The following is a 20065-nucleotide window of genomic DNA, read 5'->3' as shown; positions in this document are numbered from 1 at the left end:
GAGGAAAAGGTTCATGGCATTGGTTTGGGCAATAATTTTTTTGGGTATGAGCCAAAAAGCACAGCCAACAAAGCAAATATAGACAAATGGTATTATACAAACCAAAAGACTTCTGCATAGCCAAGGAAACAATCAACAGAGTGAAAAGACAACTATAGAATGGCAGAATGTATTTGCAAACCACACATCTGATAGGGGGTTAATAGCCAAAATAGGTAAGGAACTCAAACAACTTAATAGTAAGAAAACAAATCACCTGGCCAGGCACAGTGGCTCATGCATGTAATCCCAGCACTTTTGGAGGCCGAGGCAGATGGATCACTTGAGCCCAGGAGTTCAAGACCAGCCTGGGCAACATGGTGAAACCCCCATCTCTACAAAAGAATACAAAAATTATTCGGGTGTGGTGGCATGCACCTGCAGTCCCAGCTGCTCAGAAGGCTGAAACGGGGATCGCTTGCGCCTAGGAGGTGGAGGTTGCAGTGAGCCAGGATCATACCACTGCACTCCAGCACAGGCAACAGAGCCAGATCCTGTCTCAAAAAATAAAAATAAAAATAGAAGAAAGAAAACAAATTACCCGATTAAAAAAATGGGCAAAGAGTCTGAGCAGACATTGTTTAAAAGAAGACATAAAAGTGACCAACAGAGGTATATAAAAAAAGTTCAGCATCATTAATCGTCAGATAAATTCAAATTAAAACCACAATGAGGTATTACCTCACACTTGTTTGAATGGCTGTCATATAAAAGACAAAAGATAACAAGCATTGGAGAGGATATGGGGAAAGGGAACCCTTATACACCGTTGGTGGGAAGGTAAATTAGTAGACCCATTATGGAAAACAATATGGATATTCCTTAAAAATTAAAAATAGAAATATCATATGCTCTAGCAATCCCACTATGGGGTGTATATCTAAAGGAAGTTAAATCTATATGTTGAAGAGATATCTGCACTCCCATGTTCATTGCAGCATCTTCACAACAGCCAAGCTGTGGAATCAAACTAAGTGTCCATCAACATGGGAATGAATAAAGAAAATGTGGCATATATATGTATACTTACACACACACACACAATGGAATACTATTCAGCCTTAAAAAAAGAAGGAATCCTGTTATTTGTGAGAACATGGATGAACCTGGAGATTATTCTAAGTGAAATAAGCCCAGCACAGAAAGATTAATACTGAATTATCTTACTTATATGGAGAATCTAAAAATGTTGAACTCATAGAACTAGAGAGTAGAATGGTGATTACCAGGGGTTGGGGTAGTGAGGAGTTGGGGAGATGTTGGTCAAAGGACGTAAAACTTCAGTTAAATAGAAGGAATAAGTTAAAGAGATCTGCTCTACAACATGGTCACTATAGTTAACAAATGTTTTATTTGAAAATTGCTGAGAGAATAGATTTTATTCCACAAGAAAATAAGTATGTGAAATAATTAGCATGTGTGAATTAGCTTGGTTTAGCTCTTCCACAATGTATACTTCAAAACATGTGCACAATAAATATACACAATTTTTATTTGTCAATTTAAATAAATAAATAAGTGTTTAAAACCAAAAACATCATGTTGTGTACCTTTAAAAAAAACCTGCGGCCGGGCGCGGTGGTGGCTCACGCCTGTAATCCCAGCACTTTGGGAGGCCGAGGCAGGCGGATCACAAGATCAGGAGTTCAAGACCAGCCTGGCCAATATGGTGAAACCCCATCTCTACTAAAAATACAAAAATTAGCCGGGCGTGGTGGCGGGTGCTTGTAGTCCCAGCTACTTGGGAGGCTGAGGCAGGAGAATGGCCTGAACCCGGGAGGCAGAGGTTGTAATGAGCCAAGATCATGCCTCTACACTCCAGTCTGGGCAACAGAGCGAGACTGTCTCTCAAAAAAACAACAACAACAACAACAACAACAACAAAAAAACCAACCTGCTAGCTCTCCTAATTTCTGATTAAATTAATCTTGACAAAATAAGAAGAGGAAAAGAAAGTCCCCACTTCTTCTATAGTTGTAGAATGGCAAATGCAATTCTGTATCATTAAACTGTCTCTACGTGTCTCAAAAAGATATCTGTACATTCATCTTCATAGCAACATTATTCACAATAGCTAAAACATGAAAGCAGTGCAAGAATTCATTGGGAGATTAATTGATCAAAATGTGGTGTAGACACAATGGAATATTATTCTGCTTTAAAAAGGAAAGAAATTCTGACATATGCTACAACATGGATGAACATTGAGGACGTTATGCTAAGTGAAATAAGCCAGTCACAAAAAGGACAAATACTGTATGTTTCCACTGATATGAGGTACATCAAATAGTCAAATTCATGAAGACAGAAAGCACAATGGTGGTTGCCAGAGACTGGGTAGGGAAGGAGATGGGAAGTTACTGTTTAATAAGTATGGGGTTCCAATTTGGGAAGATGAAAAAAGTTCTGGAGGGGGAATGGTGGTGATGATTGCACAACAATGTGAATGTACAACCATATTAATATACCACTGAACTGTACACTTAAAAATGGTTATGATGGTAAATTTTATGTTATGTATATTTAACCACAATAAAATTTATTTTGAAAATAAACTGATATCCAGGCCTCCAAATAATTCAAGAAGGAGAGAACTTTAACTTTTCACAAATTTCACGAGAACCAGGGTTGAGTGGTTGGTTTGTAGGATGGTGCGGAAACCAGACTTGATGGAAGATGCATACTGGTGAGTGGCAAGATGCTAAGATTGGAAAATTATGGAGATAAAAGATTCTGAGTATTTGAATCCCAGGCAGAATCATTTATATAGTTTTAATATGTAGGTATTGATTCCTGTTTTTGAGTAAGGGGAGAGCATGATAAAACCAGAATTTCAGGAATGTTAGTCTGGAATTTATTGAAGGGCAGAAATACGTATTTAGTTAGGGAGACCAAATTATTATAACTTCCCAGAAATGGAGTGATTGGACCTGACCTAGGCTTATGGCCAAAGAATGCAAATGAAGACACAGAGATCCTAAGGAAAAATTGAAAGAAGTATTGATAGACTTTGATTAGAGTAGAATTTGTATAATGTACAAATTCTGTATAACTGGAAACATACAGTATGTACATGTTTTTGGTACAGGCAATATAGAGCTAAGTGAGCTAAAAAGGAGACAGAGGAGTCAAAAATAACTTCTAGGAAGAAATATTGATACTATAATTTTTGTGAAAAGGGTATGTGGTAGTTTAAATCTTTAAATTTTAATTAATATAAAAAAGACAGCTATGCTAATAGTGTTTCTTGTCTATATAATTGCAGATCTCTACAATATGGAAATCAGTTCATATATCAGTCAATGCCACGAATGTTAACTCTATGGCTTGATTATGGTACAAAGGCATATGAATGGGAAAAAGGTATAACTCTTCACATAAAAATTTTAAAAGACTAGGAATTATAACTTTGGTATACAGTCAGATTTGGCTGGGCAGTCTAATTTCCTAAAAGCTTGGAATGACTTTGATAATTAAGATGTTATGTAAGTGTGAGTAAGATACTAAATGTTAAAAAGGAAAGACAAATCATAGACATTTAAAGTAGTTTTAATTCAGGGCCACAAATAAAAATCTGATTATTTCTTGATGAACCTAACACATATTAAAATGTGTTAGTTTTAGCCAAATAATTTACCCTACAAATTAAAATGCATAGTGAAAATTAATGTCCCTTGGGTTTTTGAATGGGTCTAAATATTTTTTTCTAGTTGGACAGAGACAACTGTCTCTTCACAGATTGGCAAGTGATGTAGCCTTGGGCATGGGAATAACATACTTTAAAGCTATTTTTAAAACAAAATTTTTGTTCTGTGAAATGAACTGATACACTGATTTTTCTCTTTCCTTTACTGTTTTTTAAACTTATTTTTTCCCCCAGCTGGCCGTTCCGATCGTGTACAGATGAGGAATGATTTGGGTAAAATAAACAAGGTTATCACAGAGCATACAAACTATTTAGCTCCATATCAATTTTTGACTGCTTTTTCACAATTGATCTCTCGAATTTGTCATTCTCATGATGAAGTTTTTGTTGTCTTGATGGAAATAATAGCCAAAGTATTTCTAGCCTATCCTCAACAAGCAATGTGGATGATGACAGCTGTGTCAAAGGTAAAAGGGTCTTTTACCTTTTTATATGAAAAGGGTCTTTTACCATTTTATTTGAAATTGATTATGTGATACTAATATGTATATACAAGTTCCAGGGCTTCTCTCCTATATTAGATTAGTAATTTTAAATTGTTTTAAAGAGAGAAATTATAGCATTATATCTTAATATTTGGATATATTTACTATAATGAAGTAACTAGCATGTTTAAGATCAAATAATTCAGCATGTGTTTTCTTTATGAAGTCTAGTAAACGGTTAATGCTTGATGCAGAATGGTTACCTATGTTTTCACAAATATTTTAATCCAAAGTACATGAATTTTTATTTTTATTTTCCTTAAGAAACAGGATCGCTGGGCGCGGTGGCTCAAGCCTATAATCCCAGCACTTTGGGAGGCCGAGATGGGCGGATCACGAGGTCAGGAGATCGAGACCATCCTGGCTAACACGGTGAAACCCCGTCTCTACTAAGAAATACAAAAAATAGCCGGGCGAGGTGGCAGCGCCTGTAGTCCCAGCTACTCGGGAGGCTGAGGCCGGAGAATGGCGTGAACCCGGGAGGCGGAGCTTGCAGTGAGCTGAGATCCGGCCACTGCACTCCAGCCTGGGCTACAGAGCGAGACTCCGTCTCAAAAAAAAAAAAAAAAAAAAAAAAGAAACAGGATCTTTCTCTGTTGCCCAGGCTGGAGAGCAATGGTGGGATCACAGCTCAGTGCAGCCTCAAAGTCCTGGGTTCAAGTGACTCTCTTGCCTCAGCTTCCCAGTAGCTAGGACGATAGGGATGTGTCACCATGTACAGCTAATTTTTAAATTCTTTTTGTAGAGATGGGATCTTGCTTTGTTGCTCAGGCTGGGCTTGAACTCTTGGGCTCAAGTGATCCTTCTGCTTTGGCCTCCCAAAGTGCTGGAATTACAGGCATGAGCTATCGTGCCCCGCCAGCACCTGAATTTTTAATACTAAAAAACTGTTATTGCATCATTGAAGGGAATTCATATGTTGGTCAATATATGTAATAAGTAAATGTTGAGAGAATTTAGGCAATACAGAGACATAAAACAAAAATTAAAATTCATACCTTGGGCCATTCATTAATGTTTTGATGTAATTTTATTTGTATATTTTCTAGTATATTTTAACACTAAATTTAATTATGTTGCCATACAATTTCACATTTTTCACTTTATTGTTTCCATGTTATTAAATATAATTTAAAGGTATAATTTTAATATATAAAATTCTAAAAAATAGCCTTCAATAACTTATTTAACTGCTTAGTTAATCATTAAGGTTATTTCTGTTTTTCTTGCTGTTGTAACACATCTAGCTATGTCTATGTTTATTCTCATTTCTAGTTATTTCTTCAGGGCAGATCCTTATAACTTTATAATTCACAAAGTTATAGGGTGGCAATATTTGTATGGCTCTTGATAGCATTACCAAATAAATTTTCAGGAAATTTGTATCATATAAACTCTCATCATGAATACTTTTTAAGTTTTTTGTCATTCAAAAAATTTATCTTTCAAGAATCTTATATAAAATAGTTTTTAACTCTTTTTTATGACAGTCTTCTTATCCCATGCGTGTGAACAGATGCAAGGAAATCCTAAATAAAGCCATTCATATGAAAAAATCCTTAGAGAAGTTTGTTGGAGATGCAACTCGCCTAACAGATAAGCTTCTAGAATTGTGCAATAAACCGGTACTATCATAATCTTAGTGCTTATAAACTGATGTTGGGTAATTATATATATATTTACATAATTTGAGCTGATTTTTTCATTTGATTAATTAAATTAAAATTCTAACATATAGGTGTACACATATATCAAAATGTATTATGTATTTTAATTATGTATGATTTAATAAAGCAGTTTTTAATATTTCTAATATATCTTACTTCAAAATACCTTCTAATATTTATAAAAGTTCTTCTTAATGTAAATTAAGAATTTTCTGAGGGTAGATATCCATGTTTCTCAGAAATTTTTAGTAGAGAATATGAAATAAGCCATAAAAATATAAGTATGTAAAATATTCAAAGTTACTTATAGTAGTCTCTATGATTATATATCTTTAAACTTTCAAAATTCATATGCATTATTAAACTACACTTATGATAGGGAAGACGGTTGGGGTTTTGCTTTTCATTCTTTTAGTATACATTTCAGTGCCTGTGAGGGGACAAGCACTATGCTAAGGGAAACAAGATGAATAAAATCTGTTCTCTGCCTGAGGTGCTTATAGTCTTATAGGGAACTAAGCAGATGGTTATCTAGAGTAATAAGTACTTTTTTCAGTAGATTTGTGACTAAAGTAGGAATATGGTTACAGGAGTAACCCCATAATTCTACCTAAAGTATTGGAGAAAAAACCCCCAAGGATGTATAGTAAAGATAAAAGTGGGAGGTGGGGGTGGTTATAAGGAGGGAGAGAGAAGCTCTTTAATAAGGTACATAGCTAGACTTCACCTGACAAATATTCAGAGTCCATCATTGTTTATAGATGAAAAGATAGACTATTTCTCACCTTTCCTTTATCAATAAACATCTCAAAAGTGTAATCTGCATTTATTATCTCTGTTAATCCCATTTGACCTCTGATGCACTTGACATTATCAAAAACAGTGTTATGGTGGCCAACATTTATTAAAACACTAACACTGTTGTAAGTGCTTTACATGTACAGATTTCCAGTTCTTCATCTGAAACCTTTGTGGCAAGCTACACCTAGAAATTCAGGATTTTTAAGATTTTTAAGGTAATATAGTGCATATTTAATATTTGATATTTCCACTGAGGGTAACCTGTTGGAGTATCCCATAATCAAACACATAACTGTTTCTTCAGTGAGAGTTTGATTTACAGAGCTCTTTGGATTTTCTAATATCTGATAATAGATTTTAGGCCTCTACTGTCTCCTTTAATCATTAAACAATCCTATGATGTAGGTACTATTATTAATGAGGTAAATGGCAGAGGCTAAAATGGGTTGATTAGGAAACCACAGACTGCTGAGCCTTTGTAATTACAATATTGTAAAAGTGAAATTTTTGTTATAGTTGAATTTAAGGTAAACACAAATTAAAATGCACTATTTATTTTTTCAGGTTGATGGAAGTAGTTCCACATTAAGCATGAGGACTCATTTTAAAATGCTTAAAAAACTGGTAGAAGAAGCAACATTTAGTGAAATCCTCATTCCTCTGCAATCAGTCATGATACCTACACTTCCATCAATTCTGGGTACCCATGCTAACCATGCTAGCCATGAGCCATTTCCTGGACATTGGGCCTATATTGCAGGGTTTGATGATATGGTAAACTTCAGTTTTATATGACTATGATTTTAAAATTTAGTTGTTAACTTCAAATTAAGATAAAAAGTATGTTTCACAGAATCTACGTGAATCTTATTTGTGAAGAAAAAAAAAATTGGAAATACAGAAGAGTAAAACTAAACTCATTTGTACTGATGGCAAAAAAATTCAGTGATTAAAAAAAATTCTGATTCATGATTCACATTCACCCTAATGTTTTGATTTTTCAAATGCTCCTATTGTTTTAGTGTGACTATAATCTTTACTTTTTCACAGTTTGATTTTTCTTCTTCTTCTTTTTTTTTTTTTTTTTTTTTTAGAAACAGGGTCTCATTCTGTTGCCCAGGCTGGAGTACAGTGGTGCGATCTCAGCTCACTGCAACCTCTGCCTCTCAGGCTCAAGCAATTTGCTCACCTCAGCCTTTTGAGTAGCTGGGACTACAGGTGCATGTCACCATGCCCAGCTAATTTTTAAAATTTTTTGAAGATACGGGGTTTCGTCATGTTGCCTAGGCTAGTCTTGAACTCCTAGGCTCAAGCCATCCTCCTGCTCAGCCTTCCATGTTCGTATAACAAACGTGAGCCACTGTACCCAGTCTATGCTTTGTTTTTAATTTAAGCAGTATTATTCACCTTATTTACTCACTTCATTAGGTACACTTAATTTTGGAGGAGTTTGTTTTTTCAGAAATCAAATTACTTTTAATTGATAAAGCATTGAAAAACAGAGTCTCAGTCTTTGCAGAAAGATCCTGAAAAGATGTTTCAAAAATCTTTTAAACATTTTGACTGCTTTGAAGGGGGCTGTCTAGATTTGAATATGTAAGTACTTGTATTGGCGATGAAGTAATCTTTTTATGTCATAGCTATTTTTAATGGGTGAAAATGTTTCTGTTCATAGACAGTCATTATTTTCATAGGTCATAGATAATTAAAATAAAAAAATTTTTAAATACAAATTCACTACATAATATAGCTTGTGATATTCTTTTTTTTTTTTTTTTTTTTTTTTACATAACTCAAGGTTTATAATATACAGACATTTACACAGAAATTTTTGGCCCTAATTCATATATAACTCATCATCTTTTAGGTGGAAATTCTTGCTTCTCTTCAGAAACCAAAGAAGATTTCTTTAAAAGGGTCAGATGGAAAGTTCTACATCATGATGTGTAAGCCAAAAGATGACCTGAGAAAGGATTGTAGACTAATGGAATTCAATTCCTTGATTAATAAGGTTTGGAAATAGTTTGCTTTTATTTTATTTATTTATTTTTTATTTTAAAAAAATTTGACAATTATAAAACCAGAATGCTTTTATTTCAGAGTTGCTATAATTACTATCAATCTGATATAGGCATTTTAGTATGCAAACGGATCACTCTTAAAAAGCAGGAATGAAATATACTTTTTCATTTTCACTTAATTTTTTTTATTGAGATAAAATGTACATGCATAAAACTTAACATTTAACAGTTTTTGAAGTATATCATTCAGTGGCATTAAGTACATTCACATTGTTGTACAATCATCACCACCATCCCTCTCCAAAACTTTTTTCATCTTCCCAAATTGGAACTCTGTATCTATTAAACAATAACTTCTCATTTCCCTTCCCCTCAGCCTTCAGCAGCCACCATTTACTTTGTCTCCATGAACTTAACCATTTGAGGTACCTCATATAAGTGCAGTATTTCTCCTTTTATGACTGGCTTAAATCACTTGGCATTATTCAAAGTTCATTCATTTTATAGCAAGTGTCAGAATTTTCTCCCTCTAAAAGCTGAATAATAGTCTAATGTTTTCCATCCACATTTTATTTGTCTATTTATCCAATGATGGACATTTAGATGCTTCTACCTTTTGCCTATTGTGTTAATATATTTATCAAAAGATAAATAGGCTGAGTGCAGTGGCTCAGACTTGTAATCCTAACACTTTCGGAAGCCCAGGAAAGAGGACCACTTGAGGCCAAGAGTTTGAGACCAGCCTGGCCTATATAGTGAAACCCTGTCTCTACAAAAAATAAAAAAAAATTAGCCAGGCATGTGCCTGTAGTCCCAGCTACTCAGGAGGCTGAAGCAGGAGTATTGTTTGAGCCCAGGAGTTGGAGGCTACAGTGAGCTATGATCATGCTACTGCACTGTAGCCCAGATGACAGAGCCAAGACCCTGACTCTTAAAAATAAATAAATAGATAAATGAAAGGTAATCATTAGCATTTTTTCAGTTCTATTGGCATTTGATTTCTATCTCAAAGATGATATGAGGAATCTTATTAAAGGGTTATTATAAATGTATGGTTTTATGTATTTTGAATTATTCTGTAACCAGGTATTTGTAAATGCATAGCATATGTTTTTTTCCCTTGGTAAAAATTGATCCATACTGTGGAAAGATGAAACTTCATTATTTTTCTAAAAGCTTTTTCTCCTTTCTTCTCATTGCCTTCCCACATTTTAAAGTCATAGATCTTTAGCATAGAAAAGATGTAGCACTAGATGAGTTTTTAAAAAAAGAACAGTTATCGTCTGCTTGGTTTAACCAAAAGTAATTTAAAAATTAATACCACATTAAAAACCTATTTCAAAAGCAATATGAAAAGGAGGATTATTTTTTATTTTAACACATTGTTTGGGCTGGGTGTGGTGGCTCATGCTTGTAATCCCAGCATTTTGGGAGGCTGAAAAGGGCACATCACTTGAGGCCAGCAGTTCGAGACCATCCTGGCCAACATGGCGAAAACCTTTTTCTACTAAAAATACAAAAATTAGCCAGGCACGACGGTGTACGCACGTATTCCCAGCTACTTGGGAGGCTGAGGCATGAGAATTGGTTGAGCCTGGGAGGCGGAGGTTGCAATGAGCCCAGATCGTGCCACTGCACTCCAGCCTGGGTGACAGAGTGAGATTCTGTCTCAACAACAACAACAAAAAAGTATTGTTTGTTAAAATGGTATCTTAATTCATTAACTACTGAACCATTAGTATGTTCTCTCCAAAGCTCCCTGAGTGTTTTTCTGAGTATCAGATTTACTTGAGTATCAAGTGGCCTGGCTTTAGTTTACAAATTTACATTAATCAGCTTTGTTACTTTAATTATTTTGTTACATTTTCCCTCATGAACATGGTAAGATAAAATAGCCTGATTGTAAAAAACTATGTAAGTTTTGGAGGCCACACACTGATCTTTATATGAGATTCTATGGCCACATTGTTTTCCTGGTAGTTATGGAACCTATTTCCTAAAGTGTAAAATGTATTTTTGGTCAGGGATTGTGCTTTTGAATTGAGCAGGTTACAATTATAGATGTGTGCTTACTTCATACAGGTCTAGAATTAAACGTAATACTGTTTATTTTTACCTGACATATCAGGATCAATCAGATGAAATACGTAAGCCTTTCTTCTGCTAAAGGATAGCTTTTGAAATAAGGTTGTGATAAACTGCAAGAGAAGCAATACATTTTGAGGATGTCATAGAACTCATGCTCTGTTGTTTATGTATTTTAGAAATAATTAAAATTGGCCGGACGTGGTGGCTCACGCCTGTAATCCCAGCACTTTGGGAGGCTGAGGCGGGTGAATCACAAAGTCAGGAGATCGAGACCATCCTGGCGAACACGGTGAAACCCTGTCTCTACTAAAAATACAAAAAACTAGCCGGGCGAGGTGGCGGGCGCCTGTAGTCCCAGCTACTCGGGAGGCTGAGGCAGGAGAATGGCGAGAACCCAGGAGGCGGAGCTTGCAGTGAGCCGAGATCACGCCACTGCCCTCCACCCTGGGCAACAGAGCAAGACTCCCTCTCAAAAAAAAAAAAAAGAAATAATTAAAATTAAATAGCAGTCTCTGTGCCTAAAGACTTACTGTTTCAGTAATACCTCTAAAGCAATAGAAAATAAAACAGCAGTATTTTGTCATTGTTAAATATACAACTTAAATATTTTAAACACGATATTCTTGTCACATTAATAGTGAATAATTAAAAAGAAGGGCCTACCCAGGACATTTTTAATAATTTGTAAATAGAGATACTGTCCCAGTAGTTTCCTTCCCTATCATTCAGAAGAATTATTCATGTATACCACATAGTAAGCCTTCATCGACATTCTTTTGTTATGAAATGAGCAATCTTTAGATATATTTGATATAATGTTTAGAAATTTTGAGTTCTATCTTGTTTTTAAATTTCTGTGTATTTTTTAACAGTGCTTAAGAAAAGATGCAGAATCTCGTAGAAGAGAGCTTCATATTCGAACATATGCAGTTATTCCACTGAATGATGAATGTGGGATTATTGAATGGGTGAACAACACTGCTGGTTTGAGACCTATTCTGACCAAACTATATAAGGAAAAGGGTACTAAAATTAATTCTTATAAGTATACAGTATGGGTATAATAGCTATTAAGTTATATAATATGGGTATATTGGTATTAATATATGTTAGCCTATGTTTTTTGATATAAGCCATAGTGAAATTTCTAGATTTTATATATGGAAACACTTAAGTGTTTCCCTCCTTTCTTTCCTTCCTTCCTTCCTTCCTTCCTTCCTTCCTTCCTTCCTTCCTTCCTTCCTTCTTTCCTTCTATTTTGATTCCTTCCCTGTCTTCATCCCAATAGGATTTGAGGTAGCTTACAAAACTATATATGAATATTTGTTTTTCACAGATATTGGTTAACAATTCTGAAACTACTTTATGTATATACAGTACTAGTCTTTAGCAAATAAGTAAATATGTTGTGTATAATGAGAGCCAGTTTTCTCATTGTTGGAGAAAGGAAAGAGAGAAGGCTAGAATGAAGTCTTACGTTTTAGATTGGAATAAGAGGCTCCAACTGTCCAAACTTGGGATAATTTGAGCAACAAAATAAATAATGATTGTAAACTATTATAACCCATGGAATAAACAAATAAATATGAGCCCATACTGATATAAATAAATATTTGAGTAAATAAATAGGGAAGTGAAAGAAATAAATAGGAAATAAGGAATTTCTTCCTTATATTCTAATAGAATTTCAATGAATAAATGTAGAAAGGATGATGGAAATAGGAAATCACCAATTAACAAACACTATAGTAATACTTATTGTAGGCAGTGATTATTAATGAATGCTAAAATTAATAGGCAAAGATGAGAAACAAGTTATTTGAAGAATCTTGAAGTATCTCCCTATCAGATACTTATCAATTATAAAGGGAAAAGTATAGTAACTTTAGAGAAACAAAAATATAACTGGTCCAAACTCCTTACAAATGTCAAAGTAATGAAAGACAAAGAAAGAGATTTCCCAGATTTGATGACATTAAGAGTTGACATTTGATGACAACTAAATGTAATGTGTAATCCTGGATTGGATCCTGACCCCCAAACAAAGTGTGTTAGTGGGACAGCTGGTGAAATTTGAATAAAGTCAGAAGTTTGGTTAATAATACTGTAACAATAAGAATTTCCTGATTTGAATAATTGTACTATTGTTATGCAAGAATGAACATTAAGGAAAGCTGGGTGAAGAATATGTGGGAACTCCGTATCGATGATGTAACTTTTTGTAGCATCTAAACTTATTTTAAAATAAGATGTTTTTAAAGTGCATATGGTATAATACATTAAAAATGAATAGATCAAGTTATCAAAGTGAAGTAGAAAATAAGTGTATGTTTTCATACATAATTCGTATGGTATTTGCCATAACAAATTACTGCAAACTAGGCGATTTTTAAACAGTAGAAATTTATCTTCTCATGGTTCTGGAGGCTAAAGATACAATATCAAGATGTCACTAGAACCATGACCTCTCTGAAGGCTAATGTTCCTTGCCTTTCTTTTAACCTTCTGGTATTCTGTGGCTTCTGGATGTATTGTACCACATTGCCTTTATTGTTACATAGCATTGTCTCTATGTCTCTGTGTCTCCATTTTCTCACAAGAATACCAGTCATTGGATTATTGAATTAAAGGCCCACCTTAATGACTTTGTCTTAACAACATTACATCTGCAAAGATCCTGTTTCTGAATAAGCTCACATTCCTGGGTACCAAGAATTAGGATTTCAGCATATTTTTTGAGAGATAAAGTTCAATTTATAACATTAAGTAATACTGTTAAATTACTATATAATAGGTATTATGCCAAGTATGTTATGTACATTATTTTATTTATTATTGTTAACACACCTGATTATCCCTATTTTATGGACAGTGCCAGAGAACTTACGTAACTTGTCTGAGTTCACAGTTGCAAAACTGAAACTCAAAGACACTTGAGTCAGAGTTCAAAGAACTTGCTGTTGACTATTTTATTTATAACTATGAAATATTGTATATATCTGAGTTTGGATTTGAAAATATATTTTTTCTTTGATAATTTGTGTCAGTGTAAAATATATGTATATATACATATATATTGATATGTACATATATATTTAAAAAAAGTTCATTCATTTGGGACTTAATTCTGAGTCTTGTATTCTGGAACTATTTGATTTCACAACACTGGTTTTAACTGACATTAATTTTCATCAATAAGAGGCTTCATTTGGGTAACTACAGTGGTCCCCCCTTATCTGGGGGATTGCTTCCAGAATACCCTCACATATCAAAATCCACACATACTCAAGTCTCACAGTCAGCCCTGCAGAACCTGCATGTATGAAAAGTCAGCCCTCAGTATATAATGATTTTGCATCCCATGTTTTTGATCCATGTTTGGTTGAAAAATATCACATGTAAGTGGACCCACACAGTTCAAACTCACATTGTTCAAGGGTCATCTGTATCAAGGGAAGATAATGTGGTTTATTATTTTATTATATAACCAGTAACTTTATGTATGCTTAATTGAAAATTTTTCATTTATGCTTGTTTTTCAATAACAATTTGAAAAGAAGTAGGTGTTTCCTGGCCAATTTTAACAAAAAAAAATTTTTTTTTTCATTTGGCTGATGTGATTATTGGATATCACTCTTCCTTGCAGGAGTGTATATGACAGGAAAAGAACTTCGCCAGTGTATGCTACCAAAGTCAGCAGCTTTATCTGAAAAACTCAAAGTATTCCGAGAATTTCTCCTGCCCAGGCATCCTCCTATTTTTCATGAGTGGTTTCTGAGAACATTCCCTGATCCTACATCATGGTAGGTTACCAAGAATATTATATGTTGTTATGGTTGAATGTTTATTTTTAATATTTTAGATTTATATTCGCCTCATATGGTATATGGATATTTCATAGGCATTGTGTTTCTTTTAGGTACAGTAGTAGATCAGCATACTGCCGTTCCACTGCAGTAATGTCAATGGTTGGTTATATTCTGGGGCTTGGAGACCGTCATGGTGAAAATATTCTCTTTGATTCTTTGACTGGTGAATGCGTACATGTAGATTTCAACTGTCTTTTCAATAAGGTATGTGATGTGAGTTATTCTTACTAATTGTATATTTTCCCCCAATTTCCTTTTCTCAACAACTGTTCTTCCTTGACATACCTGTTGGTAGCAGTTATACTCACAGTTGAGTTATATTGATAATTTGTTGACTAGTTTTCATCAGTGGATCATGTAGTAATGCATATTAGGATGGAGAGAACTTAGAAGAGTGATACTGTACAGCTAGTACTGAATTTGAAGTCCAAGAACATAGGTTTAGGTTCTGACTCAGTTATTAGTTATGTGAATATGGGCAGATCAGTTCATTTTACTGAGACTCAGTTTTAGAGAGACAGAGTAGTTTAATATGATAGTTTCCAATTCTAGCAACATATCAGAATTATCCAATAATTTTAAAAAAATTTATAGATACCCAGGAGATTCAGATTCTGTAGATCCAGAGTGGGGCCTGGGAATAAATTGAGGCAATTGGACCCATCTTTAAGGCCCCCTACAATTTTCCAGTATTAGAATCCCGCAGGGCAGACTGGTAGGTTAGCGCACCATTTTCTTCACCTCCATCATCTACAGATTGCGTTGTGCTGTCACAAGAAATCAAGAAAGATCATAGATCCAACTGAGAACAAATCAGAGATAAAACACTGGCATGGGTTAAACCATACAAGAGAGGAATTCAGGGTAACTGATTGGAGGGATGAAAGGTCCCTAGAAAAGGCAGATTAGAGGACAGCAGAAAATGAACAACTGGACTTCATTATATGACATGTTTTATTTCCTTTATGAGGGGATGTAAGCATCTGACCCTTGGCTGCTTCTCATCTCTTGTCTTAAGATGAAAGTGTTAAAGAAAAATAGAAATATATGAGAATATTTGTATTTCATATTATTCAAGAAAGACAAAGAAAATATGAGACTAAATATTGAATGCACAAACTTTATCTGTAATACTGTTTATTCACTGTACTCAACTCAGTGAAAGGTAATCCACTTATCTCCTAGATCTTATCCAAGATCAAGTATGGTTTCAGTTCTATAAAAGCAAAGGCAGAGAGCTACATGGCTCCTTCATGTTACAAACCTCTAATGTAATTACAACATAAATATTTTGAAGGTATTTTTGCTCTTTGTTGAAAGAATCTGGACATGAAGTTCTCTGAGTAAAGATTTTTAAATTCTAACATTGTTAGTTTGTAACAAAATGTATTGTTTCTAAGGGAGAAACCTTTGAAGTTCCAGAAATTGTACCATTTCGCCTGACTCATAATATGGTTAATGGAATGGGTCCTATGGGAACAGAGGGTCTTTTTCGAAGAGCATGTGAAGTTACAATGAGGCTTATGCGTGATCAGCGAGAGCCTTTAATGAGGTAATCATCTATACTTTGTAAATAATTTAACAGTAACCTTGAATATAATTATTGGCCCCTACATATGTTTGTTTTTATATGGGAACCACTTTGCACTGACTGAAATAGTTTTTTTAAATAATAGCTTTATGCAGATATAATTTACATACCATAAATTCACCCTTTTAAAGGTACATAATTAAATGGTTTTTAGTATAGTCACAAGATTGTGCAACCATTACCACTATCTAATTTTAAAACATTTTCATCAGCCCAAAAAGAAATTCCACAGGCATTAGCAGTCGCTCCTGATTCCTTCGCCCTCCCACTCCTGCTATCTACTTGTAACCACTCAGATATAATATTCTCTGTCTCTATGGATTTACCTGTTCAGGACATTTCATATAAATGGAATCATCTAATATGTGGCCTTTCATGTTTGTCTTCTTTCACTTAACGTAATATTTTCAGTGTTCATCATGTATCAGTATTTCATTGTTTTTTTATTGCCAAATGGTATCCTGTTACATGGATATACTATATTTTCTTTTTCTGTTCATCAGTTGAGAGACATTTAGATTGTTTCCACCTTTTTTGTATTATAAATAGTTTGGCTGTGAACATTGTGCACAAGTTTTATGTGGACATTTGTTTTTGGTTCTCTTGCGTATACATGGGAGTGGAATTGCTGGGTCATATGTTAAATGCTATACTTAACGTTTTGAAGAACTCTCAAATCATTTTCCAAAGCAGTTGTAACAATTTTTAATCCCACTAGTAATGCATGTGGGTTTCAATTTCTCTACATCTTTTCTAACACTGGTTATTGTCTGCCTTTTTATTTTCCCCACTCTAGGGATGTGAAGTTGTATCTCATTGTGGTTTTAATTTGCATTTCCCTAATGACCAGTGATGGTGCGCATCTTTTCATGTGTTTGTTGGCCATTTGTAGATCATCTTTGGACAAATGTCTATTGAAATCCTTGGCCCACTTTTAAATTGGGTTTTCTTTTTATTCTTTTTATTTTTTTTCCTTTGAGACAGGGTTTCGCTGTCACCCAGTCTGGAGTGCAGTGGCATGATCTCGGTTCACTGCAACAGCTTCCTAAGTAGCTGGGACAGCATGTGCGCATGAGCCACCATGTCTGGCTAATTCTTGCGTTTTTAGTAGAGTTTGGGTTTTACCATGTTGGCCAGGCTGGTCTTAAACTCCTGACTTCAGGTGATCCTCCTGCCTTGGCCTCCCAAAGTGCTGGGATTATAGGCATGAGCCACCATGCCTGGCCTATTCTTGAGTTGTAAGAGTTTGTTTGAGACAGTCACCCAGGCTGGAGTGCAGTAACATGATCTCCACTCACCGCAACCTCCGCTTCCTGGGTTCAAGCGATTTCCCTGCCTCAGCCTCCCCAGCAGAGAAGGGGTTTTGCCATGTTGCCCAAACGGGTCTCGAACTCGTAAGCTCAAGCCATCCACCCGCCTCAGCCTCCCAAAGTGCTGGGATTACAGACATGAGCCACCCTGCCCAGCCAAGTTGCAAGAGTTCTTTACACATTTTGGATACAAGGCCTTTATAAGATATGATTTTCAAATATTTTCTTCCATCTGTGGGTTGTCTCTTCTCTTTCTTTGATGATGGCCTTTGAAACATAAAAGTTTTAAATTTTGATGCAGTCTAATTTGGTTTTTTTCTTCTGGTTATTTTTGGTGTTTCTGGTGTCATATCTAAGAAACGATTCCCTAATCCAAAGCCATGAAGATTTATACCTATGTGTTCTTCTAAGTATTTTTGACTTTAGCTCTGCTATTTAGAACTTTTATCTGTCTTCAGTTATTTTGTATATATGGTGTAAGGCAGGGGTCCATATTCATTTTTTTTGCATGTGCATATCCATTTGTCCTAGCACCATTTTTTGAAAAGAATATTTTCCCCCTCATTTAATTATCTTGGCTTTTTTGTTGAAATGGTCAATTGATTTTCAGCCATATTCTATTGATCTATATGCCTAACCTTACACTAACACCACAGTATTTTGATTATTGTACCTTTGTCGTAAATTTTGAAATCAGAAAGTGTGAGTGCTCCAACTTTGCTTTTTTCCCCCAAGATCATTTAGCTATTATGGGTCCCTTGTATTTCCATATTAATTTTAAAATCAGTTTGGATTTTGATAGGAATGACATTGAATTTGTAAATCAATTAGGGAGTATTGCTGTCTTAACCATATTAAGTCTTCTGATCCATGAACATGGAAGGTTTTTCCATTTATTTGAATTTTATTTTCTTCATCAATGTTTTGTGGTTTTTAGGGTCAAGTCTTATATTTAACTTTTTAAAACTGTATTCCTAAGTATTTTATTCCTTTTGGTTTTATTCTAAATGGAATCTTTCTTAATTTCATTTTTGGATTGTTCATTGCTAGTGTATAGATATACAATTGATATTTATATATTGATATTGTATCTTACAATCTGCTGAATTCAAGTATTAGTTCTAATAATTATTTTTGTGACTTCCTTAAGATTTTCTCTCCGCAACAACATGTCATCTGCAGATATAGTTTTCCTTCTTCCTTTCTAATATCAATGCCTTTTATTTCTTTTTCTTGCCTACTTGCCCTAGCTAAATCAATGTCGAATAGACATGCTAGAAGTGGACATCCTTGTCTTGTTCCTGATCTTAGGGGTACAGCAGTCAGTCTTTGACCTTTAAGTATGAAGTTAGCTGTGGGAAACAGATTGTTTGAAAGGACCTTTAAAGCTTATTTATTCACCTTCATTATTTAAAAGCTGTCTATCAGACATTATGGTAGAATACTGGTTAGTTGGACATATGCAAAAGCAAATTCTCTGAAATAGGAAGTATATCATAACTAGTTAGAGGTTTATTGCAGTAACCCAGGAAAGGATGATGGTGTACTGGATAGTATCACGGCAGCAGAGACGGAGATAAGTGAAGAGATTCCAAAGAGATTTAGGAGGTGTAATTGCATGTTAGAGGAAGACGGGGCAAGGATGATTCCTAGATTTTTGTCTAGGTGGATGATGATTTGGGGAATACGGAGAAATAGTTGGGAAAAGGTAATGAATTTTATTTTGGAGATACTGAGTTTGAGGTGCTTGGAACATATCCAACTGGGTATTTCCCATAAGTAATTGGATTTTATGTTTAGAGTGCAGAAAAAAAGGTCTGGGCTAGATCTCTATGGTAGCTATAGATGTTATATGGTTATTGAAGACATGGTAAGGGATAAAACTCCTTCATTCAACATATAGGCATTTACCAGTTCACAGTATACACTTAGAGATGGCACATAGAACTCATCTTACTCTATTCTCCAAAACACCTCTGACTCTCCTCTATCTTGCCTTTTTTCCTGCCTTCCCTTCTCTTACCCTCCCCTCACACCAAAACAGAAATTTCACATAACTTAATGAAGAGGTAGTAATGTGCATTATAAGAGTATTACCATTAGCTTCTTATCCTTCACTTAAATATTGATGTTAGCAAGATTTCTTCATGCAAAGGTAACATCCTACCCCAATATTTGTTTCAATTTTAGTGTCTTAAAGACTTTTCTACATGATCCTCTTGTGGAGTGGAGTAAACCAGTGAAAGGGCATTCCAAAGCACCACTGAATGAAACTGGAGAAGTTGTCAACGAAAAGGTTAGTAGAAGGTATAGCTTGATACGGGCTGTAGTCTTCATCTCTACAAATGAACTTGATATGCAGCTATAGTTCTCATCTCTATGCATGAGAACTGCTTGGAAATACTGTTAGTGACTATTGATTACTCTGAAATCTAGTTCTCTAGTATCACAATGCCATAAGTTTTCTTTTTGTCACTAATGTTAACAG

At 34.8% G+C, this 20065-nt stretch overlaps 1 protein-coding gene across 2 annotated transcripts in view; it reads left to right on the top strand.

Moving 5' to 3' along the window:
- Positions 1-20065, top strand: part of LOC105469998 (ATR serine/threonine kinase) — a 121371-nt gene that overhangs the window by 97017 nt on the left and 4289 nt on the right. For both annotated transcript variants that reach the window (XM_011721684.2, XM_071091057.1), the window contains exons 37-46: positions 3305-3402; positions 3920-4152; positions 5721-5855; positions 7263-7472; positions 8566-8709; positions 11680-11830; positions 14454-14610; positions 14727-14880; positions 16077-16228; positions 19768-19873. In XM_011721684.2, coding sequence (XP_011719986.1) covers positions 3305-3402; positions 3920-4152; positions 5721-5855; positions 7263-7472; positions 8566-8709; positions 11680-11830; positions 14454-14610; positions 14727-14880; positions 16077-16228; positions 19768-19873 — 1540 coding nt within the window. The remainder of the gene's footprint in view (positions 1-3304; positions 3403-3919; positions 4153-5720; positions 5856-7262; positions 7473-8565; positions 8710-11679; positions 11831-14453; positions 14611-14726; positions 14881-16076; positions 16229-19767; positions 19874-20065) is intronic.

Source organism: Macaca nemestrina, chromosome 2 (genome assembly GCF_043159975.1).
Source record: "Macaca nemestrina isolate mMacNem1 chromosome 2, mMacNem.hap1, whole genome shotgun sequence".
NCBI lineage: Eukaryota > Metazoa > Chordata > Mammalia > Primates > Cercopithecidae > Macaca > Macaca nemestrina.
Note: the sequence above shows the minus strand (reverse complement) of the source record. Positions and strands in the feature narration are given on the sequence as shown.